Here is a 26,907-nt window from a genome sequence, read left to right on the forward strand (position 1 = left end):
TTGCTCGTTACAGCAAATTTATTACAAAAACCAAATAATATCACAAAATCCACGGACAAAAAACGGAACTGATTTCATCAAACATGTTTGAAATAACACAAAACCAAGATATGTGATTGAATTATCAGTGCAAAATGGTGGGACAGCATTGATGCATTTCCAAAGGTGCCTGTAACAATATAGAAATTCACAAAACATGAATGATTTGACGAGATATGAAATCTTATATAGGGATAAATTATACTAGGAAATGCAAGGTAAAAATTTTCAACGAGTATGATTTGGCAAGTTAATTAACCATGACACAATACCATGTTGTAAGACAAGAGTCAGTGATTTTGACAATTTTTCATAAGTTACTGCAAATCCTTCAAACACTCCCTAGAACTTTGATCAATTGTTTCGGTACTCGTGTAGATGACACCTGTTTTTTGTTTGCAGTCCAGAGGGAAAAATATAAATCTTAGGTCATAGTATAACTGTTCCATTCATAATTAGGAAACAGCTGTACTAAATAATGCTAATGTAACATCAAAACCGACACCAAACTGACCTATGGTATATCAGTGGAAACAACGTAAATAGATTTGGTCATGCCGGGTGTCAGTATTGCTGATGTGACCCAAGGCATTATAAATATATTCTTCCCTCTACACCTAAATCATATATATACTATCATTTCATCAATGCTTTGCAGAGACCTAAACCAATCTCATATATAATGGAAATATTAGGGTACAAAATCAACAATAAAAAAAATTCATTCTTAATAATATCATTCATGAAGTCCAATAATGCATGTTTTACTCCCAATGCTATTTATTTTGACTTTTTTTCCTTCAAATAAAATCTTGGTATTTATAATGAAATGACAAGTTTCTGTGTTTTTTTTTTATTATTAAAACCTAAGGTTTTCACTTAATTGTTCAATGCATAACCAAATCAACATCAATCTCATATACACAAAATGTTTCATAAAAATGTTGATATCTCCATCAGAATCACTGTTTATAAAAACAATTGATAACATTTAGGTACAATTGATAGAAAATGTGCACCCAACGGGTCTAGGATTCCTCTTTTTACAATTTGTTATGAATTGCGAGTTGCAAGCTACTGTAATCTACCCTAATACATGCAACCTGAAGAGAAAATTTGTCAGAGAATTTTTGTTGACGTTTTATGAGACAGTCTGAATTTCCCATAAACTCTCTCATCAACATTAGGCTTTATATGGGCCTCAAAGAAACCCAAAATAAAATGACTAGGAGTACAAAAAAAATTCTCTCTTTCTACAAATTGAAATGAAATATTACAACCGTTTTTCATACGTATTCATATCAATTCTACCCGTTATAGAGCCTACAACTATTATAACATTATTACTAAATCTAAAGTGTCTAGCAAGTCTAGGATATTTACATTCTTGTAAAATAGCTCTGAGCAACTGCTACTGAACGGTATTTACATCAACTTCATCTTCAGTTGCTCCAATGTGAAAATAATTCAAAGTTGTTACTAAGAAAAAAGGTTTATTTGAATAGAAGCAGGAAATACAAGTATAAACACGGACAGGAACAGGTCAGTCACAGAAATCTGATCAGAAATAAAATATCAACGAATGTGTATTTCCTGAACAGCTTTGTTGAATGGTTAACACAGGGTATCAAGAAAGCTGTGCAACAGTTGCATCAAGACCGCGAAGCCATGGTTTCTTCATAACTTTTCAAGCATTTCAAAAATACTTATTCATATTCAGTTAATATTAACATGTATCATAGATACCCCCCCCCCCAAAAAAAAGTCATCCCGACGTTCTTACTTTTAATAAGATTTCTATAAAGTTTAATTGCCTGAGCAGCCCGATCCTCAATTTTGTTTTGCTTCTATTCAAATAAAACTTGCTCTAAAGCTGCACTTCTTTACTAATCTTCCATTATGCTAGGCATCTGTATTTTCAGATAGAGAGGATGTGAAAGTCAAGGAATATGTGATGCCACATACCTATAACATCAAAGAATTACATTGTGCACACAAAAATCACATACATTTTCTATAAATAGAACATTGTGCCTCTGACTTGGTTTATTAGGATAAGAAGTAAAAAAGAACATAAGGGATGAAGTGATCACAGACAGAAAGTACAGGTGTGCCTAATGAGAACCTGGTGGATGTTTCATAAAGCTGTTCGTAAGAGCGACTTAAAGATCGACTGGTGATCCTTTCTCATGGCGAATGGTGTATTCATTAGCGATGGTTTTGCGTGTAAGAAAGGATCATCAGTCATTCTCAAAGTCGCTCTTAACTTACAAACAGCTTTATGAAACGGCCTCCGGGTTCAATAGTCCACAAATGGGTGGCTAAACACTGGGAGGGAGGGGAGGAAAGTGTGTAAATGAAAGTGAAAGCGAGAGAAAATGAGAGATACAGGTAAATAAATAACAATTTACAATCTCTCCATACAAAACATGTTTTCTGAGATCGAGGTCAGAACAGTAGAAAGAAGACCGTGATAGAAACAGAAATAGTTTATACCGGTATAAGGCCAATATGAAACTGACCTCCTACCTAGATGGCTCAAAATGATCTATTTAGGTCATATTTGATAACTCAAAACAAATCTTACCTTAAGCAGTAATATAAAGAATAAAAAATAACAGAACAAATGACCAAGAAAAATACCGCATGTATTTTTCCTGCTTACAAAGTAATACATTTGCCCATGACAAGAGAGCAAGGTTAGTTATACAGTAGTTAGAACTGAGTGCATACAGGTTGGTATAAACAGTGACAGAAGGATAGACAAAGAAAGAGACAGAGAGATAGAGGAGAAAAAGAGAGCTACGACATCAGCAGAGTAAGAAAGAAACCCAGCTATCCCATAAATATTCATGTGCATGCATCCTCCATTTGGTTTCAGAAGATGATATAATACAAAAACATATACTTTATACACCATAAACATTTGAGAAATATTTCCATGTGCATGCATATCAACCAGTGTAGAAGAATAAATCTGATAGAGACGTGTAATTTAGTCTTCACTGAATTCACTGAAAGGTTTACACTCTTATTACACCGTTAATATCAACAAAGGCCTGAAATCACAAAGAGAGGATTTTCTTTCAAGCACAAGCACTGTTTATATCATGCTCTCCATACTCTTGCCAAGAGCACTTTGTGCTTCTTTTACACAATAGTATGCCTTAATATGCTTTTACCATCAATGATGATTCAATTTGTGAATTTAGGCCAAACGGGTGTAACAGATGCATACAGAGAGGTAACCGCTTTCAACAAACAAAAAGAATGCCTTTCTTTTGAACATATCTGTACATCTGGCATTGCAGACAAAATACATTCCTCTTTAGCTGCACTATCATTCGTAAAATATATATACGTATAAAAGCTTGATAATTAAACATGGTCCTTTCGTGGTTTCTGCTTCTATGCCGTCAGATGCCAAAATGTTGCTGAAATGTAACCAACTGTCACGGTAGCAAGCATTTCCCCCATCAATACATGATTTACTATCCTGTAATCAAGGATCTCACACTCGGCAACATTATAGTTACATACATACATACACAAAGAAATGGACAGAAAACATTTAGAGGGACAAGTCCAAACATATCATCTCCCTTTGATTACATGTTCAAGACTTACGCAATGTGTACACATGTAAGGTAGATAACTAGTTATTTCCTGATTGTGAAACAGGAATAAAAATATGAAAGTTGAATAGTTTTATAAGTAAAATACTTAAACAAACTGAAAACATAAGATGCTCAGAAGTGCAGACTCTGCAGTTGATTGACTTTCATTTTAAGGGTTTCATCCAATAGATTGAATTGGTGTCTGATTAAAATTACTTAGCAAGGCCCCACATAGAAGTTGTCAGTGAAACATTCTAGCAAATTGTAGTCTTATGTAAAATATGCAACACAAACACATTTTGTTTTGCATTTATAATACTACTAATAATAATTTTGAAAATGTGATACCAGAAAAATTATTCCCAGAGAGTGCAAAACAGATTTAGAATGTAGGTAAAGTACAAGTAGTTGGTCATCACTTAGCCTGCAGCAATTTTTTACAATAAACCTAATGGCCCAAATTCACAAAGATAGTTTTGAACCCATCATTTGTGAAGACTTCCTGTTGTTACTGATGCAGGCTTTTGTCACATTGCACTAAATTGACGCTTGTTGCCATGGTTCATACCATGGTTGAGCAAGCTATTTAAAACAATGCGTACACTGTTTTGAGCAATGGATTCATTAGTTCAAAACATTGGACTCATTAATAAATAGCATGCTCAACCACGGCAACAGGCATCAATTTGGTGCACTGTGAAAAAGCATTCACTAGTATTGGACATTTTTAATATACGCGGTCAATAAAACAAAATTTATACAGAAAATCTGCATAAACCACGGGTTTAACCAGTTATTTTCAACACTATCTTTGGGCCAATGTGTTAAAAAGTACAACTTGATTGTACCATTGGGCAAGAATGATGAGAAAAGCGGTTTCCTCAAGACCAGCGACGTGCAGAGCTGATATGTCGAAACCTTGTTTCTCAACATTCAAAAGTGGCAACCTTCTTTGACCTCAAAACAATTCTCTACTGGAATGATGAGACTGTTTTCAGACAGTAGGAGTTTGGCACCATTGCTATTATTCTAAAATACAGCTTTTTCTGAACTGCCTTAACATTGCTAATATTTGAGATTCAAGAATTCGACTGACCATCGACAGTATGGCAACACATTGTAAAGCTATCTTTTCTTAATTTTTGCTGACCTCTCTGAAAAAGCCAATGATCCCTGTTACAAAGATTTTGTATCAATAAGATGCACTGCATTCTAATAAAGTCACAAGAGCTGGAATATATGATTTTGCTTAAATCATCATTGTGACATCACCTTCATGAAATGCGTTTCCACGCTGCGGATATCATTAAAGGCAACAACAGCAGCAACATGAGTTGCAGCGGCAATAGGACGTATCCCTTCTTAAATTGACTACACTCTACAAAAAAAAAAACAATTCATGGGTTTAAAGTGAAGAAAACATTTAGGTATGACTTTCACAGTGCAGCTAGATTCTCACAAGTTCATCCATGTTTCCCATCTGTACTTCATTGAGTAGCTGCTCCAACATGATCAAACAACAGCAGCCGCCCAACAGATTCTTTTTTTTTAAAGTCCACATACGCATGATTTGGCTTTTCTCTTTGGGTTAGAAGGGAGAGTTCATCTTGCGTGTTATTGGTTGGTATGCTCCCAAACGGTTTGAAGGGCCCTACTTATCTTGCCTACTGTTTGATTGGTGATGGTGGTGATGGTGGTGGTGATGATGATGCTGCTGCACTTGCTGTTGTAGAGGGGGATCTTTGACTGGAGCGCATTTCTTGGCTTGTTCTTTCACCTTCTTCTCATATTGCATTGGGTTTTGTCTGAACAGGACGAGAGAAGAGAATAACGGTACAAGATAAAATATTCAAAATGCATATGGTATTTTGAAGTCGATTCTACTATTCTACAGGGATCATTTATATTACAATATTTAAGGGAATTCATTTTAAAAGAACACACAAATATCAACAGACCAATTGCAAGGCCATTGAGAAATACGAAAAGGACACCTAAGACCATGGCCTTGGATAGATATATCCCACATAGATTGAATCCTGTATAGTGATTGGTTCAAATAGCATCATGTGACCAAATATATTTCAACTATGACATTGCGTGACGTCAGAACTCGATATATTTTTTCGCTATACCAATATTCTGACGTCATTATTTCAGTAAACTGGATATTTAGCTAAACTGTCAGGTGCACCGGGCAAGTCCTGTGATGCGTCGGCGCAGGCACTTATCTGCGTTCCGCTGAGCATGGAGGCTCGGAGAAAAGTAGGTAATTCAACACAAGTAACTGGACTTTGCAAGCTCAGCACATAGATTTTGGTTATAAGTTATTAAAAGTAGGATATAAAACAAATATATCAGGCGTTTCATTTGAAAGCATAGTGGAAATTATTAATCCTCGGTTGGACTGGCAAAACTACTATCGCCCCTCGGGAAAAATAGTAATTGCCAGACCAACCTCGGATAAATAATTCCACTATACTTTCTCAAGGCCTGATATATTTAATGTATCCCCTTTTAGAAAAAGACCCAGCATTACAAAAAAGTAAAAGTTGCAAAATGTGATTTCAAGTTGGACCCTGTCAAAAGTGCTTTGATTAGAATGATATTCAATTTTTGGTTACTTTTTGACAATTGCCTACATGAAGTTTTACTGCTCCAATTAAAAAAAACTGCTTATTTGAGAATTCTTATTGGACCTATTTTCTTATCAATTTGTCATCAGTTCTTTATTTCAAAGGACCATTCCACTATCAAGATCTCAAACCCCGATCAATACCGATCAGTAGATCGGTGGAGAGTGCAATAGGAATCAGTTGAAATGGGGAGCAGCCTAATAACAACGTTGTGAAGACAGAGTAACAGCAGACATTTCATTTAGATCGACATGATCGCCTAAAAGTTTTTGAACATGTTCAAAATTGATGCCGATTGTGGTGGCAGCGGGAAAACCGTAAACGACAGTGCGCAACGCCGTGGACGAGCATAATCGGGTCTTTCCTAAAGCAGCGTGTGGACATAATGAATCCCTCATTCCTTTGGAAAATTTTCATTACTGCAAATTATTTTTCGCTGAGGCCCAGTAAAATGGTTCATTTCTCCCTGATCCTGCCCGATTCAAGATTCAAGATTCAAGATAATTTATTGTCATGCATAAGAACACACAAATTTGCATTCGGGCATAAAGTTACAAACATGAATACAATCTGAAGGTTTGTCAAATCGTAGCCAAATTGGCTAAGTGGAACAGGGGCTTTAAAGATTAACAAGTGGAATGCCTCTGGCCGTCTCACCTGCATCACGCGGTTCAACATAGCAGCAGTGCTGACTTTGAAAACTACTATAACTCGCACAAGATGTTCAGTGATACATGGTTACTCTTATGTCCACTTTTTATGAACTAGACCAAGACACTTTACAGAGATAGGATGGTCATTCAACAAAAAAACCCAACATGGCCAAAGTTCATTGGCCTTACATGACCTTTGACCTTGATCATGTGACTTGAAACTCGCACAGGATGTTCAGTGATACTTGATTACTCTTATGTCCAAGATTCATGAATCAGATCCATAAACTTTCAAAGTTATGATGGTAATTCAACAGTTACACCCAATTTGGCCAAAGTTCACTGACCTTTGACCTTGGTCATGTGACCTGAAATGCGCACAGGATGTTCAGTGATACTTGATTACTCTAATGTCCAAGTTTAACAAACTAGACCAATAAATTTTCAAAGTTATGATGGTAATTCAACAGATACCCCCAAATCGGCCAAAGTTCATTGACCCTAAATGACCTTTGACCTTAATCATGAGACCTGAAACTTGCACAAAATGTTCAGTGATGCTTGATTACTATCATGTCCATGTTTCATGAATCAGATCCATAAACTTTCAAAGTTATGATGGGAATTCAACAGATACCTCCAATTCGGCCAAAGTTCATTGACCCTATGACCTTTGACCTTGGTCATGTGACATAAAACTCACGCAGGATGTTCAGTGATAATTGATTAACCTTATGTCCAAGTTTCATGAACTAGGTCCATATACTTTCTAAGTTATGATGACATTTCAAAAACTTAACCTCAGGTTAAGATTTCGATGTTGATTCCTCCAACATGGTCTAAGTTCATTGACCCTAAATGACCTTTGACCTTGGTCATGTGACATGAAACTCTAATGGATGTTCAGTAATACTTGATTAACCTTATGACCAAGTTTCATGAACTAGGTCCATATACTTTCTAAGTTATGATGTCATTTCAAAAACTTAACCTCAGGTTAAGATTTGATGTTGACGCCGCCGCCGTCGGAAAAGCGGCGCCTATAGTCTCACTCTGCTTCGCAGGTGAGACAAAAACACTTCTCTCACTATTCTCTTATATTTTTGAAACTGTGTAGACCAGTGGTGGATCTAGCCAGGAAATGTGTATAGGGGTCATATTGACTGTGCACAATAGTGGGGGTCTTTCAAGGTATATTGTATCTAATCCTGATAGATCCTGGTGTAGTCTCACCTTGCACATAAACTTGCACGTAAACAATGAACAGGATGCGCCTAATTATATCAACTGAGGGGGTAATTTGATGACTTCTAGGAAAGTTATATCGAGTTCTAATCATCCTTTTGTCACCTTTGCACAATATTGGATGAGTCATTAGCGCTTCCACAGACTGACTGACTTACTTTTTCATCCATTATGTGTCAGAAGTGCTCTTCTATTGTAATAATCAACATTTTTTTTTCACTTTGTGAAGTTGGTTAGGAGTTTAGGATCTAGTGCAGGGTGCTACATAAGCACTTGCCCGATTGCCCAGGGCAAGTTAAAGTTAGAGTCGGGCAAGTGTTTTGAAGTAAAGACCAAAACTACTTGCCCGAATTGGGCAAGCAAAATTCTCACAGTAGAATGACCCAAATTAGGGTCGATATGATATATATTGACCCTAATTTTGGTCATGGCAGGCAAGATAAAATCACTTAGGAAAAAGAAATGCAATAACAAGGTAGATCAGTTCATGTCAAAAGAAAAGAAAAGGTCAATGGTTTATAAAATCGCAAAACTATCTTTTGAAGAGGTAAAAAAAAATTCAAGGATTTTTCAAGCAAGTGAAATAAATTTTTGGGCAAGTATATTCCAACTATTTAAAAATTTACTTGCCGGAGTGGGCAAGTGTTTCTAAAAACATATGTAGCACCCTGTAGTGGCGATCGTTTATTTACATTTTAGAGCTGTCAAATGTTTCAACCAATCCGAGCATATTCAAAGACATTACAGTTGCGTAAACGTCATCAGTTTTCAAATATTAGTGCAATAATGTGAGCTATTGATTTCAAGCTATCAGATTTATGTTTATTTGTTGCATCATAGTCCATCGACATTTCACAAAAAACAGAAAGCTAAGCTTTGTTGCTGATCTGTTATTGCTACTGTTATTGCTGAGTTTTATTGCATTATTGCTGAAAGTGCTTGTTGAGCATTGTTGCCTAGTTTTGTTGATGAGCATCGTTGACAAGCGTTGTTGCTGAGCGCTGCTGCTGGGAATTGTTGCCGAGTGTTGCTGCCGAGTGTTGTTACTGAGATCTGTTGACAAGTTTTCTTGATGACCACTGTCTTTCCTAGTTTGAACATGTTAGAAAGACATAAGAATACTTACGAATATATTGTGTATGCTTCTGCCTGGGCTGGATCATTGATGTTAGGGTCATTTAGTAAATCCTGAATTCCTAGCAAAATCTAAGATAGTAATAAAAAACAAAACAAAAAAACAAATAGAGTGAACATTTGCCACATGGCAGTAATAATTCTTATCAAAAATTATATTTTTAAGTTGATATGCTTTGAAAATAAGTTAGGACATGGTTTTACTTTCAAAGGAAGATGTTTAATCAATAGCACATCAAAAATGAGCTTTCTATCTTCAAATCATTGCATATTTTCTTAAATGTCTATCTGGGCAATGTTAATGCCTTGTAATTGTGATACCAAAAGATTTTGCCAGATTATATTATATGGTATATCTTCATTGGTGAAAAAAAATCAGAAATCAGCTATTAGCTAATCCAGTTTAAGACCATTTTCTGAATGCTCCCCACAGACAGAATATGAAATTATCAATGATAATAGATTAGTGCGCACATCTGCCAAGTTGGATAAATCTTATCTGATGTATTACCGCATTCCATCTACCTGTCATATTAACAGTGGCAGTACGATAAATGTTAATTGTCATCACAAAGGCATATTTTTGTTTAATAGGCACGCAATCATACAGAAAGCACTTGTTTACCATCCAGGGAGATTCCACAAAGTACATCCCTGACATAGCTTCTGCTAGCGGCTTCGAATATGGTTCATAAATAAGTGTTTGATACCGCAAAAATGGACATACCGAAGCTTTTAGACATGCACTCATCGGAGTAAACTAGCATGAATGACTATTCATGGGAATGAGTTACGCTGTAATTCAATCTACTTAAAACTTCTTGCTCAGATTGTATCCATGAATTGGTTTTTGAGCCCTTTAACTACTACAACATTTGCTCACATTGTCAGTAAGGTATACTGTTGGATAACTGTAAGCGCCAACTCCTGCAGATATATTCAAACTAAAGCCCAGTGCACACTGCACAATCAGATATGACATTTTCTTTTAAAATCACATTTTTCATTACATGTTTAAAGAAGAATGAAACCATTGGAACAAGATAGCTTGTGTCAATACAGAAAAATCAAAGAAACAGATCAACGAAAGTTTGAGAAAAATCGGACAAATAATGAGAAAGTTATGATCATTTGACTATTGCGATCACTAATGCTATGGAGATAGCAAATTGGCAATGCGACAAAGATGTGTGATGTCACTTGTGAACAACTCTCCCCATTACTTTAGTATATATTTCACTAGAAGTGCCTCTTTTATCACAACTAATCATAAATTATGTGTTCTGTCTACATGAGGGCATGTAATCCATATTTTTAAGAATACATCATGGATAAAGAGTCTGTATCATCATAAGAAAAAGCAAAAATAGACATTTTGAGGGTATTTTATAGTCCACCAAAGGGAAAGTTGTTCATCAGTGACATCACACATCCTTGTCGCATTGCCAATGTGAGGATCTCCATAGCATTAGTGATTGCAATATTCAAATGCTCATAACTTTCTCACTATTTGTCCAATTTTTCTCAAACTTTCTTTATTCTTATTCTTTGATTTTTCTGTTTCTACACAAGCCTATTTGTTCCAAAGGTTTCATTCCCCTTTAACCCTAAATAGACTGGGCTATTTCGACGCCTAAGAAGACTGGGGGGGGGGGCTGATTCAGCCCCCCCTTATGATCTCGGCCGTTGATCGCGCGATCGCGACGAAAATTGGCACACGCGTTACCCATGGCATTATCTACAAAACTATAACATCAAATTCTGCAAAAATCTCATGTTTCATTAATTATGCTAATTTATGCGTAAAATCATAAGTTTGCTGTAATTAATAAAATAATGCCCCTGAAATGCTAATTTTTGTTTCACATACTCTAGATAGGCATCTGATCAAATTTATTGAAAAAAATTTCAACATCACATTTAATTTCTTATGTATTCTATTGTTTTCTAAATTTCTTATGTATTTCTTTGTTTTTCGACTTTTTGTTTTTTATTGTTTTTTCAATGGAAATTGTCAGGGACTTTATTTGGACCATAAAAAAGATAAAATTAATTGATTTTAAGCAGTAAAAGGAAAAATAATGATACATTTATGAATTTTGGTTCAAAATACTATTTGCATTGGATTTGTACACAAATTCACGTTTTTGAGTAATTTTGAGTGTGCATGCACTTACGAAATGTTGCGTAATTTCCGAACCGCGTACCCGGGGGTCACAATTTTGGTCTCAAAAGTTGCGCGAGACTTGAAAGTAAAAAGTCAGTGAGCGACGCGGTCAAAAAATTTTGCACGGCGGATTTATCGCGAAAAATGTCGAGGGGGGGGCTGAATCAGCCCCCCCCAGTCTTTTTAGGGCCAAGTTCCAATAAAAACGTGAGATTCAATCATCTATTAATTTTCAGTTCAGCATAAAGCTAGGAATACTGAAATCGGAAAATCTGCTTTGCTGCAAGCCCCTGTGGTTGGAATAAAATACAAATCGGCTTCAAGTCACAATGATGATGATGTCATTATAAGTTCAAGGCTAATCACTTTATACAGATGGGTATTGGTATCATATCACCCCATGCTCTGGCCTCAGGCAGTATAATAAGAGCCATTCCATCTAAATATAGTATTACTCCATCTTAAGCTCAAGCTACTGCTTCCAGTGCTGTGCATTCAAGAAAACATTTCTGACAGGTACATATTTACCTTGCCTGGGTTGAGTGCATCACAGTATGAATAAATCTATTGCGGAAGGAAAACACACCATTGCTAGGATTTGAACCCACACCCCTCTGACTGAAAGAGTCAGAACAACTAGACCAAGATGCTTTCAACAAGTATAATCTACTTTATTATGCGGTAATGTGGATGTATTTCAAATCCCTCTCTGGCCACTGGAATGGATGTATTACCTGTTTGATTGTTACAGCTGGTCTCCAATCTTTATCCTCATCCAGAAGAGAAAGGCACACTGTGCCTGATGGGTATACATTGGGATGAAACAATGGAGGGTCAAATTTACCTGCAAGGCAACAGACAGCAAAAGAACAGTTATCACTCACATCTAGGATTGAAATGGAAGAGGATATTAATTGTGGTTTGACGACACTTGATGTATAGGTCTAATTGCATATACTTACATTTTTTGAGATAATTCACAATACAATATTAATTTAATTAACAAATACACTCCTGTCAGGTCCCTACGTTCATCCAACTCTGGTTCCCTAGTTGTTCCCAAATCTGCTTAAACATGGGGGGCACAGGCTTTTGCTCACGCTGGCCCTGTTCACTGACATGACCTTCCCCTGGTGATATGTGACTGCACTTCCATTGAAACATTTCAAAGCTACCTTCAGACGCGTCTGTTCAATGCTTCCTATTCCTAATTGTTCCTTAATTTATCTCTGTATTTGTACTACTCTCTCTCTCTCTCTTTCTTTTACTGCGCCTTGGGCACTCTGCAGACTGGATTTGGCGCATTAAATTAGTATTATTATTATCAACCATGTGATAGCCAACCTCTAATAAGATCATTTTCCGAAACAAAAAAATCAGCATACCTCTGATCGGTAGCCTGATCCATGCTCGCACCCAGTGTAATAATTGAAATTTCTTTTGAGAGGGCTGTTTATATAGAAGTCCATCTAGTGTGCTCTCAGAATTGAGTGAACATTCACATTGACACATAGGCAGAAATATTATTTGAAGGTGTTTTTTTATAATCATTTAAGGTAACTATTTAAAGAGTATCGCCCTTACCCCATCTGCCCATGCGCACCATTTGTCAATGCTCTCAACAACAATATTCAAACCACAGTTTGCTCATATCAATGAGTCACTAAAGCCTTCAAAATACTATATCTTTACCGGATTCATCAAAATGAGTAATGGAGGGAGGGGGGGGGGGGGGGGTAAGGGCGAGGGCTGGAATATTGAGATTTGTATTGTTTCTCAAAGGTTATTTTGCAATAATTTTTGTGTGTATGTGTCAGTCACTGTCAGATATAGAATTTTTCACATTGAGATAATATATCTAAAGTAAAGACTTTGTGCCGACCGTATTCAACACATGTTGTGTTCAACTGATGATGCACATACATGGACATTACTATGGGAAAATATTTCAAATTCAATTTGATTAAAATAGACCTTGATTCCAAGAAATCAAACCTCTTTTTGTCTTCACTAGGAATGGCCTATCCATAAACCAGCATGAATGCACATGTACAACACAATGAACAGGATTTGAAAGTAAATGAATACATGAATGGTAGTATTTGGATCTATGCCAACCTCTAGAAATATAAGAGTAATTACAACCCATTGCGGCAATATATAGTAACAACCACCTTCTAAGAGACAGAGATATAATAGTGGGTTAAAGAGACAGTTGATTTTCTAAGAAAGATTTTAAATGAATTAAATTAAGTTTTCAAAATTTGTTCCAGAAAGAACATCAAATGAAACTCACAGGAATAAGTTGCTTTCTCACATTTCCTCATAGTTACTTTGGCAATAGCTGAGAAGTTTGGGCTGAATACTCTTCAAGGAGCTGTGTGTGATCCAGCACCCATAGTTCAGCAAGTAGGGCAAATGCATCAAGGGTAAACTTGTAAGTTTACCCTTTTTAAAATCAGTTCAATAATCCCCAGATATCACACTACACACCAAATGTATTTTGCTTTATGAAATAAATAAAATTTGCATGATATGGGACCCAATACAGAAGATCTGCAATTAAATTACATCATTTATCAAATGCAACTTGATTTTTTAAAAAATACGAAGCACATATTTTTCAATTTCTTTAGTTTCTGCTGAAGGTTCCAAAACTGGATTTTATCTTTAAAAACAGAGAATGAATCGCTAGTATGTGTGTGATGAAATAGAGTCATTGACAATGATTGATAGAGAATGGCCTTTCAATAATCTAAATCAAACTTCAAATTCCCCACTATCTCCTGAATCATTAAATGGAATAGATACTATTTATAGGATAATAAAGTCCCATTACTGGGAAGTTATACATTTCAATTCATGATAAAGACTAGTGATGGGGGTATTTTTTTATATTGTTGCAAATAAAGCTGATCTTGATCTGGAATAGTGATCTATTATTGCCATCATTCACTATTTTGGTTCTAATTTCACAGCAATCACAAATCATATACTTGTCAATAAAGTGAACCTTTTTTTCCAAAATCAAACTGCAGAATCAACCCTTGTATGTCTAAAGTTAAATCAATTTTTTTTTATTTGAAAACACCACAATTTTTCATGGGAACTAGGAATTTAAAAGAGACAAAGTATTAATGTTAGGTTGGATAAATATGGACAAGACATACACTTTATGGATTACCCAACTCAGGCTTTATGAATATTACACTGAAGTTCTAGACCTTCCGATTTCGTCTATTTAATGTTTTTTTAATGGAATACCAGATGTGACCAGTTAGACAACATCAGAAAGAAAACCTTCAGACAAGACAAAGCCCCATCACAATGTGTCATGAATGTACTTACATTTGGGTGGTGTCGTAGGGTAATCATCCTTGAAGATCATTCTAAGCTTGTACAGCCCATCTTCCCATATTGTCTGTAAATCACAAATAGAAAAGGAAATCGTTGTTCCTGTCATGCTACTGGTCTAAAATATGAGAGCAAATGCACGGTTAACGTAAATAAAATATATTCATGAGTACAAAAATTATTCACCTGCCACAAATTCATGCCATGTGGTGTAAACGGTTGCTTTCAATACATATATTTTTTTTTCTGAATAATGAATGACATATTTGGGTATTCCATTAACGCTAGATACAAAGATTCATCAGCCCCCATGATTATCAAAGAGTGTCAAACAATGTTCACATACCATCTTTTCTTGAAACTAAGGCTAGGTATGAAAACATAGATAACAAGAGTGTCGCTAAGGCGAGCACATAATACGCCTCCCTCTAAGGCAGGAAATGGAGTTTTTTGTCAGGCAAGAAAAGTGGATGGTGGAGACTTCACCTGTGACCTTCAGACCTTAAAATCAATAGAAATGCTGGGACTATGCTAGTATCCTACATGTACACACCAAATTATATGAGCCTAGGTTAGGTTCAACTAAAGTTAGAGTATTTACAAGGACTTCAGAAGGGTAAGATGAAAATATGTCACTGTGATCTTCACCTCATAATCAATAGAATTGCTGTGATCCATGCTAATATCATACACACCAAATTATACGAGCCTAGCTTAACTTACAGTGAAGTTATCGCGTTTACAAGGAAACGTTAACGGAAAGACGGATGGACGGATACCGAGCGTGATACCACAATACGTCCGTTCTACAACGGGCGTATAAAAAATATGGGGGGGGGTGGGGGGGCTTGGTTAGGATTGATAATTTCATGCCCTTTTCCCTTGACCCTAGTGAGATGGATTGTAGTAAAGCAAATGAGTTTTATGACCTAAACTTATGATGGAACATTATCATATCAAAGTAAGTTTCTTGTTTGAAACAAATTTAAACCTCTACTTTTAAGATATTGTCTATTCATTGAAATTTCAATGTCACAATTTTTATGTTATCATAATACCTTTGAATCCTAATCGTAATTTGTCTCAATGAGCACCACAGTCCAGGTATTGTCAATGTCAACAGTGTTCAGTTTAGTACTGACTTAATAATGAACTCAATTTTACATGATGACTCACACGACTCTTTTTTTATTTTTCATGAAGGTCGCCTTCCAGTGAAAACAACATTTTAGCCACATACACACCATGTATGAGGCCATTTACCATGCTCTTCTAAAATCAGAACATGTATGCTTTTTCTTAAAGGTATTGTTTCACTTTGTGTGCAGCCGATTTAAAAAATTCTCAAACCAAGATGAAACATGTGTACAAGTGCATGTATTAGAACTAATAAACCCCGAAAACAACCATTATTGAGAATTAAATGCTAAAACTACAAGGCAAACCCAGATTTTGTAAATAGGCGTCTTATAGACATCTAAATAGTACACATAAGTGTATGGGATGAAATTAAGATGGTGTTTCTGGTCACTTTATATTTCAATTTTTGAAGCACTAAATAATTATTTTCAAATGCAATTTTTTCTGGGCTTCAATTTTGTAACATATCACAGACACAGGTGACAAGTGTGACCTTCTAGCTCAGATTTTTTAAAAGTCGAACCAATGTTAACCAATCACTTTAACAACACATTTTATTTAATATCTTAATGTCATAAGGGTTTGTAACCTGCCTTTTGGACATTATAATATAAGGGTCTTTTGAACAATTAAGAAAATTATCTCTTTATTTCCTTTTCAATTGATCCCTGACCAAAATGAATTTTCCTGCAGACTCTAATAAATAACCCTAGACCTATCTGCAAATGAGCCCTGTAAATTCACACAAGTTTTTCTAAGTATTACATTCTTTGGAAAAGGGAACTACAAGTATCCTTTCTCTTAACCACGCGAAAAGCCACACAATGGTGTTTGTAACTATTTATGAACATAGAAATGTAATATTCACTCAATAGAATGTTTGTCTGTACCACGCATCCTGTTCAATTACCTTTTTTAATCAGTAAAGAATTGCCTTTCATTACTAACATAGACAGCTTAACTTTAAAAATATATATCCATTCATCACTGCATTCACAAGATTACCTTTTTAAAGCCTTTTGAAAATTTGCAAATTGCATGCACAGACCCGATTTAATTTTGTTCTCATATAAATATATAAAAAAAATCTACATGTATCTATTTTTATATAATTAAAATCATTAAAGGGGAATGAAACCTTTGGATCAAGTGGGCTTGTGTGGAAAGGGAAAAATCAAAGAATGAGATCAAAGAAAGTTTGAGAAACATCGGACAAATAATGAGAAAGTTATGATCATTTGAATATTGCGATCACTAATGCTATGGAGATCCTCCCATTGGCAATGCGACAAAAATGTGTGAAATCACATGTGAACAACTTTCCCTGTGATGGACTATAAAATACCCCTATAATGTCTTTTTTGCTCTTTTCCATGTCAATACAAACTCTTTATCTATAATGTATTCCATGAAAATTTGTATTACATGCCCTCCTAAAGAATGAATACATGATCTACTGATAGATATGATAAAAGAGGCAGTTTAACTGAAATATACAGAAATAGAAAAGTAATGGGAAAGTTGTTCACATGTGACCTCACACATCTTTGTCGCATTGTAAACTGGAGGATCTATATTATGATAACGATTCAAACTTCCAATGCTCATTACTTTCTTATTATTTATTCAATTTTTCTTAAACTTTTGTTGATCTGTCTCTTTGATTTTTATGTTTTAACTCAAGCTATCTTGTTTCAAAGGTATCATTTTTCTTTAATGTTAATCAAACACAAGGTTCAACCATTTAGCTATCAAAATTAAAATATTGGGACAAACAGAAAATTAACAAGTTGGTTTTTGCGAACCACAAGTCTCCCCTGATTTTGCAATCAATAAAATATGCAAGATGATCTTTAGACCCCTAGATGACCTTCGACCTTATCATCCTCATGAACACATGTGGTATAACATGCACCCAAGGATCATTTGAAACAAGCATAATGATAGCAATTGATGCAGAAATGAATGAGAGCAAGTTGATCAAAAATGTAAACATTTTTGTAACAGAACAGACTAATAGACCAACTGGAAAAACGATCACAACTTTGTTCAGGTGAGTCAATAAGGGCAGGATGCCACATGGGTTACCAGCCATGCACAACGGTGAGTACCAGTATGTAAAACTGGTTATCAATACATATGTTTTCTATTATCACTGTTAGTTTAACTTCAACTTTTAACACTGAATTTCCTTTCATGAATTTACTTACCGAATTCTTTCCTGGAATTGCTGTTATTTTGAAGGAAGAATTTGAAAGCACAGAGAGACAAGAAGAGAGAGAGAGAGGGGGGGGGGGGGGACAAGGATTAATGAGAGTCAGTTGCACAATTCAGATATAATTGTATGCTACAAATATGTGAGGACAAGAATAACTAATTTTCTTCATACAGGAGTCAAGGAGATATTTTTCTTGATGCTTTTATCCTTTCCAAATTAGAGTTTGTTTTAGCTCAAACAAAAGTATATTGGGGCTCTTTGCTACTAACAAGAATGGTGTATCATAAAGCTAACTGTAAGTTATGCGTGACTTATGTAATAGGAGAGTCTCCATTAATAGATCTCTTTCCTCATCCATTCCCATCATACATGCATTAGGCATGTTATTTGGTATTAATTAAAAGTATTAGGAACTGCCTAAAAGAGCTGGAAATATTTGTTCTCACAGAGTAAATTGTGTGATGTAATCCACCGTTAGCAAGGTCAACCATATTTATAAATTTACATCGTAAATACAATCAAAGTACAAAATACATTGTAGATTTAGATTCAAAAGACCCCTTACTTTATCATTGAAATATCAAAGAGAGTAACTGCATGTAGTCTCTCCAATCACTGCTGACTTAACTTAAAAAAAAAATATGATTTGCTTACCACATTCCCAGTTCATGAGGTTTAATGTACCATCTGCATTCTTAGTTGGCTTGGCAACAAAACCCTGTAGAAGTAATGTAAATAATTTATAAACATGGTTTTACTTTACTAATTCAATATTGCAAATTATGAAGGATACTCGAACTGTTGAATTAAAGCCGTTTTCCTGACGTATTTAGTGTTATGATCAGGGGCGTTTGACCCCCTCATACATGTACAAATTGGTCAACAAGGGTACAAGGGCTCATCACAATAAGGACGTCCATATAAAAAATAAGAGTATAGTGCTTATTGTCAGTGTTAATGACATTACAAAAATGCATAACAGAACAGCTATCATCTCAGGTTCCCCCACTCGATTGGCAAAAAACTTGACAGAGTTTTATCCAACCATATTGCATACATACATTGTATATAGGATATGTTCATTTACCCTAATGACATTTGACCCTGATTATGTGACTCAAGACTTGCAAAACAATCATTCTTACTTGATTACCCTTTATGTTTCATGAACTACATGTACATGTTCATTATGCAAGTTGATGCAAGTTCAACAAATACCCCCAACATGGCCAAAGTTCAAATACAATGACCTTACATACGACCTTTGATCTTGATCATGTGACCTGAAATGCACAAAGGGTGTTCAGGGATACTTGATTGCTCTTTTTTTCAAGTTTCATGAAATAGAACCATAACATTTTAAAGTTATGACAGTTCCACACATACCCCTAACATGGTCTAAGTTCATTGACTCTAAATGACCTTTGACCTTGGTCATGTGACATGAAACTCATGCAGGATGTTCAGTAATACTTGATTACCCTTATGTTCAAGTTTCATGACCTATGTCCATATACTTTCTGAGTTTATAATGAAATTTCAAAAACTGAACCTTGGTAAAGATTTCAATGTTGACGACGCCATAGCCATAGGAAAAGCGATGCCTATATTCTCACTCTGCTATGCAGGCGAGACAAAAACAAACATTTCATTGAGACTTTATATTCCTTCAGTTTCATGTACTGGCAGTTGACTATCTATCTTTTGCTATCACTGATTATGTGTGGAGTTCAATTCCTTGGGGGACGTCTAGGAATTAAGAAAGCAAAACAAAAACAATAAATGCATAGAGTCTGGTGTCTTTTAGAGTGTACTTACAAATGGATGGTCTTTTCTCCAGGCTTTTCTCTCTTCCGACAGTCTTGTAATTGCGATACCGGACATCTTGCTGATCTAACTTCTGATATGTTTTCTTTTCTGGATCCCTCACGTTCTAAAAAGAATTGATATCTTTATCAAGTAGAAAGGTGGAAAAATGCATAAGATCAATTCAGCAAAGTGATTTCTAAGGCCCCAGTCCACAGAAGGGAGATATTTGAAAGACCCAAAATTGGCAAGGTCTTTCAGCAGTCTCCAAGATCACTGAAATTTGTCATCTCTGTGGAATGGCTCTAAAAGACCCAAAAAGAATACCAAAAAGGTGATTGATAATTATTGTCTTACTGGGCTCAGTCTACCCTAGTCCTATAGAGATCCTTTATGCAACAAGTGATCTTTCAGAATTCTTTCTGTGGAAATTTCCTGGTCTTTCATGATCTTTCAATCATCTTTGTACGATCTCTCATGAGTCTCTAAGCAATCTCTGCAAAAATCTTGAGACTGTCAAAAGACCATGGAAAGACTAATAAGAACATTGAAAATTCATCAAGAGACCGCAGAAGGACCATCAAAAGACCATTTTCCTGAAAGACTGTTTTGAACCGTTTCAAAAAGTTTTGGAGATCATGGAGACCACAAAGATCACTGAAAGATCAAACAAGAATTATGAAAGACCTTTGTCTGCTGAGAGATCTTTGAAAGTTGATTGAAAGGTGTCAACCTAGTTGGAGCTTGTAAGGTACAGCATAACCAATTCATTGGGTGATTTTAAGTACGGTGTTGAAATCTGGTGTCACCAACACCAGCCACAACACCGTACTTGAAATCAGGCTGGTGTTGGGATTGACCTCGAAAAATATGACGTATTTCCGGCAGTTCGTGTTGAAATATGGTGTTGAATATCGTCTGCTGAACCCAGCACTGCGTCTGGTGTTGACGATCTACTTGCAATTTCCCCATTCACCAACACCAACCCCCAAGGATTGGGAAAATCATGATTTCAAGTTCGGTGTTGGTGTTGGCAATCTTAAGCTCTTGAACAGGCGGCGAACACGATGAAAAATTACCGTAAAATTAGCTTTTACAGTTAAGATGAGTACAAATCAATTGAGATTTATATATTTTGATGAAGAATAATGTTCACTCTTTCGAATTCTTGAATTAAAGCATTGGTATTCTGTACGATGAGAATTTAATGCATTTCTCTCCGATTTCATTTTCGTCGTCGACACTTCTCGCGTGAAGCTGAGATGATTTAGCAGCGCAGCGCAGAGGCGTGACGTCATGTGCTAACGATGAACGCAACCGGTATCGTTCCTCTGAACCCAGCTCGGTGTTGGAGCTCGGTTCAGCGGACTTTTTACGCTCTCAACACCAACACTGAACACCGTACTTGAAATCCCCCATTGTCATGTTCATCTGTGTATTAAAAGAACGCATACATGTACACATGTACAAATGGCTACCTGACACATTTTATCTGACGGGTAAGGTACAGAAAAATCTGCTATCTTAATAAAGTCAGGCCTTTGTACACCAAAATACCCAGTATAATTTCAAAAGAGAATGAAACCCTTGGAACAGATTAGTTTATGAAGAGAAAGTAAATGAGCATTTGAATATTACCCAAGCTGGTGATCACCCCATTCAGATCTATATCAAATTTTCATAATTTTGATAGAGACCGAATCATACAAACGGGTGGGCTGCCACAAGGAAGATCTTTTGCTCGCGAACGTTACTTAGAATTCATGCATGCACCCACCAGTACCAGTTTGAGATTTTGTGAGCAATTTTCAATATGAGAGAACGGATGCCGCACTATTTTCCATATTTTTCGGGTCGAGCTCCTGAATACTTGATAGAGACTACGTCCCATGGGCAAACAATGGTAGAATTGAGTGCAGCCATGATTTCCAATTTCTTTTTAATTTTGCCTTTTTGGGGTTGTTTTGATGGAGAGTTAGATATATCTATGTAGATCTAACTTAAGGACGCAATGATGATGACTTTTAAAATAATGAAATATACTTCTTCATCTTTGACTTGACACTCTTCCCATACGGCTTAGCCGTGAACCAGAATAGCCTGGTGGTTGAGTCGCTGCCCGGAAAGCAGTAGATGGCAGGTTCGAATCCCACTTATTCCAATTTTTTCTGACTTATGATTTATGATTTTCATACAGATCGAGCATACTGATCTTATGATTTTCATTACAGATCGAGCATACTGATCTTAAACAAATAGGAGTAATGCCGAAAATTTGTTAAACAAATCATAATTTCCTCCTATAAAAGCCTCTTAATTTATTATGTATTGTCCACGGCGGACGGCATTTGAATAGTAATGAGTCAGAAAGAAGAGGATCGAGGGTACTTGAATTCCAGTTCATCGTGACTTAGCCGTGAACCAGAATAGCCTGGTGGTTGAGTCGCTGCCCGGAAAGCAGTAGATGGCAGGTTTGCATCCCACTGGTTCCAATTTTTTCTGACTTATGATTTATGATTTTCAAACAGATCGAGCATACTGATCTTATGATTTTCATTACAGATCGAGCATACTGATCTTAAACAAATAGGAGTAATGCCAAAAATTTGTTAAACAAATTATAATTTCCTCCTATAAAAGCCTCTTAATTTATTAAATTTTGTTTCTAAAAAGAATAGTTGTGAAATTGTTGAACTTTCTTTTGCTTTAATCTTTAAACAAAAAATAAGTCATTTCTACTTTCATTCTTAAAATGAAAATTAAAAAAAAAATCAAAAGAAAAAATTCAAAAAAATATTGATGACGACAGAATCAGGACAGTAACAGAATTACAAAGATCAGAATATTTTTTTTCATGATTATTTCATGTAGCTATGATCATGATTGATTATGATGTCATTGCCAATGCAGCTTCTCAAATTGGAAAGTGTTGATCGGGAATGTCGAAACAGTAGACAAACAACCTCCACTCAACTGTTATCATACCGGTAAAATTCACATTCCAAAGAATATGAGTGTTTTAGAAAGTTCCTATTTTCTGAAAAGTGGTAAAATCTGGTCAATGAATTACTTTAAAAAGATAAAATATCAGTCCATTCTTGGTCCAGAAAGATAGACGCTATGTGACTTCAAACATATTTCCAACACGAAAATTGAGTACATGGGACTGTACTGTGTATTTTAGTGTTGTGAAATCACTCGGCGTTGATCGTCAGAACTAAGACGGAACTGATAATTTATCATTTCATTTTCAGTAATTGACCAGATTAAACCCCTTTTAAGAAAACATTGATAACGGAAAAACGTTTCAAGTTCGGAATACGAATTTTACCTGTATAATAGCAACCAAGAGCAGGTTGTTTTGACTTCCTTTTTCAACTTTCCTTACCAACCATTTCCGGAACATCGATCAGGGAACATACGTTGATTTAGTTTGAATTTTTATCTTTTCTGTTTTTTCACCCTCATTCCTTCATCTCTTATTTATCTTTTATATTAATATGGAAACTTCAGAAGGTGGAATATATATACTTTACCATTACTTTGTCAGTCACAAGGAATTAATTTATGTCTTGTCTTTTTCTTTTTTTAAATTCAAAACAATTAAATGTATGTCCGATTACAGCAATACGTAATTCAACTACACTTTTTAACTGAGTTATGCTTAAAATGTCCCCACATTTTATAAGGAAAAAAATATATTCATGTTTATAAAAAAAATTGAAAACGATAAAAATTTAATCAAACACGAGACCGAAACTGTCATACTTTGACATTTACGAGGAATGAATTTATGTCTGGTTCTTTTTCTTTATTAAATACAAAATGATTAGGTCCGATTACGATCACGATCGATTACGGCAATACGTAATTACACCACACTTTTATACCGAGTTTAGCTTCAAAATGTCCCCTCATTTTATCAAGAAAAATATATTTATGTTAATAAAATATTCTTAAGTTGATAACAGTTCAATCAAAGACGAGATGGGAGCTATCATAGTGGATTTTAAAAATATATTGAGTGGAATTCTCTTTGTGCACAATCACAAACCCTCAAGGACCCGATATTAGTCGTAAGAAGTGCTCATTTTTATTTTCAGACCAATTGAAAAAGGTAAAAAAAAAATCAGTTTCCAATTAAATAAAATTTCCCACGTCACCAAGTTCAGCAATCCTGTATTTTAGGGGTCTAAATTATTTTAGGTTGCTAACTTCAGGCAACAGCTCCACGACCGTTGTTAATGGTAGTTCAGTAGTGCGTACGTACGTGCCACTCATTCAATGAACAAGGTTATGATATAACCTTGTTCTCACTTATATCTCCATGTGTGGCAAAATAAGGGTGGCAATGTTTGGCTTATTTTCTCTTTTTATTTGGGGCAAATGCTTGAATTTTTTACACTGAAAGTTTCCATTACACCTATTATTCATACAACTTGACTCTTATTTAAATTTGATTCTTTTAATTATTTTTTTCTTAATTAAAAATAGAGATCAAAAAATGAAAATTTTCTTGCCATATTACTTTCCACCAATAGAGGGCGTACAAAAAATATGCCCCAAATTCCAGTTTTTGAGCGATCTGGTGAATACAAAAATTATTCCCAAGTTACTAATGAAAAATAAATTCCAACTGTATGGAAATTAGTAATTTTGGTCACAAAAGTGATATTTTAATGATTTTTTAAAGTGTGTGCTCTGTACCACATTGGCATATCATAGTCCTACCTGTAGATTCCCCACAGGCAGGGTGGTAGCAGTGAACAAGTGGTACGTGCCGGGTATGGCGGGCCATTAATGCCATTATTATAGGACTACTAGTATACAGCTACACGCCTATGTAGTAGATGTAAAGTTGTATTATAATGGGGTATCATGCGATATATAGGGGCCGGGGGGGGGGGGGGGTGGTATAGAATAACGGTAGACCCCTATACCTAATCCGTCGGGGTGTCACGTGACCCGGGACTAGTCATGGCCGTTGCATGGGGGTATACATTGAAGGGGGGTATGCATTGAAGAAATATAATGGCGCGGCCATGACTAGTCTCGGGTCACGTGATACCCCAACGGCTTTAGGTAGATCTATAACGTTGATCGTTATTCTATTTCTATACCACCCCCCCCCCCGGCCCTATCGCATGATACCCCATGGCATTGGCAAATACAACTTTACATCTACTAGTACTACATAGGCGTGTAGCCCGGGGCATGTAGCTGTATACTAGTAGTCCTCTAATAATGGCATCAACAATTTAACAGCCCGCCATACCCGACACGTACGTACGCACTGTCTGAACTACCATTAGTACAGCGGTCGTGGAGCTGTTGCCTGAACTTGAAGTTATACCTATGGACGCTTTTGAACACAGTCTAAGACTCTATATTCAGTTCCAAAGTCCGTCTCCTTTTTAGGTTGGCCGAGTCATGTCCTGGTGGGTCAGCATCAAACTTGAACTTCACAGGTTCACATCTCCAATACTTATCCAATCCATTCTCGAAGTGTGGACACTGGGTGCATTTACTAATTAATTACTTATGCTATTCCAAGGTTTCCTCATTCTTATGTAAAACTAAAAGGAATTCTTACGTTTCTCAGTTACTGACCTCGGAATGTACAATTTTTTATCATGACCCCTGGTAGGCCCCTGCACCTGTCCCAAATCTGGCACTACTTCCTGGTCATACCTGTGAAATAACTTGTATGTTTCGATCATGTCTCCTCTAATAAGCTAATGTTAAATGTAGGAAGTTTTACTTGAATCAATCTTTGTTCATATTGTACATTTTCTATTGCTTGAATATGTTTCTTTAAGTATGGACTCCATACTGCATGAGCATACTCCAAATGAGGCCCAATCAATGCTTTGTATAGCCTAAGAAGTTCTCCTTGTGAAGATAAACAAATGTTCTCCTAATATTAAGCCTATAAATATATTGGCTTTATTTATCTTCATGACTTTGACTTTGAGTTTGAGTCTGACTGAACTTTGAGTTTGAAATTACAACCTAAAAATTTAGAACCCTAAAATACAGGATTGTCCCAAGTTCTGATTATAAAAAAAGAAGACATGATGAATCATTGAATGATAATGAAAATTGAAAAGGAAAAGATGCAGCAATGGCAGTGCCACAGCACTGCACGTCTACAGCACTGCTGCATGCATGCTGTGCAGTCTGCGACTGCTGGTCTATGCCAGTGGCAGTGCCAGTGCATTGTCAGAAAGACAGAATGTCATTCAAATTTGTGTTGAAAGACTAAGTTACGATTTACTCACCCTGACGTTAAAAGGTTGCAATTCACGACAAAGGTCGTGGGCATGTAAACTGTTATTCGGCGAGATAAAAAGAAATCCGTGTATCGTAGACGACTCGGCAAAAAGATGAGATCTCATTCATTCACAAAAGCAACGGAGATCCTGGCCTCAAGCGCAGATACGGTCTACGCACAGCATGCAAACTACACACGGTAAATATATGTGCAATATACAAGTAGACCGCGCAGACATGCAATAGTACGTACAAAAATGAAAAATAAAAAATGAACGTGAAATGAGCGAAGGTCACGTGATTTGACTAAACCAAGATTGATTAACGAAAGAGGGCGCAATAGCTTTCGATCTTTCGGGCATTTGGGAAGAGGGAGGCGAAGGCCCATGGAAAGAAAAAATAGAAAAATAGTAAATAAAGAAGGAAAATGGGAAATAATGGAGAAAAAATAACAAGCACTGGTGTACAGCTGAAAGGGGGGGTGCTTTGGAGGCTCTTGCCCCCCCAAAAAAAATACGACTAAGAAAGGAAAAGAGGAAAAGAAAGAAAAAGAGAGTTTGGCGATATATACTATTTTCTGAAAATTATGACAAAATCTACTATAAAATTTGATTTTTTAGAATAA

At 35.9% G+C, this 26,907-nt stretch overlaps 1 protein-coding gene across 2 annotated transcripts; it reads right to left on the reverse strand.

Annotated features, from left to right (window-relative positions):
* LOC121422932 (SUMO-conjugating enzyme UBC9-B-like) lies at positions 1-26,544 on the reverse strand. Of its 2 annotated transcripts, none has more exons than XM_041618172.1 (8): positions 26,291-26,544; positions 20,022-20,136; positions 18,858-18,921; positions 18,196-18,215; positions 14,840-14,912; positions 12,226-12,335; positions 9,317-9,396; positions 1-5,461 (listed from the first exon to the last, which is right to left on the reverse strand). In XM_041618172.1, exons 2-8 carry the CDS (start codon positions 20,085-20,087, stop codon positions 5,308-5,310), a joined length of 567 nt encoding a protein of 188 aa, XP_041474106.1. In that variant the 5' UTR covers positions 20,088-20,136; positions 26,291-26,544; the 3' UTR covers positions 1-5,307. The 2 variants fall into 2 exon arrangements, with proteins under 2 accessions (XP_041474106.1, XP_041474107.1); XM_041618173.1 differs by having other exon boundaries at positions 20,022-20,153.
* Positions 26,545-26,907: the final 363 nt, after the last annotated feature.

Source organism: Lytechinus variegatus, chromosome 10 (assembly GCF_018143015.1).
Source record: "Lytechinus variegatus isolate NC3 chromosome 10, Lvar_3.0, whole genome shotgun sequence".
Taxonomy (NCBI): Eukaryota; Metazoa; Echinodermata; class Echinoidea; order Temnopleuroida; family Toxopneustidae; genus Lytechinus; species Lytechinus variegatus.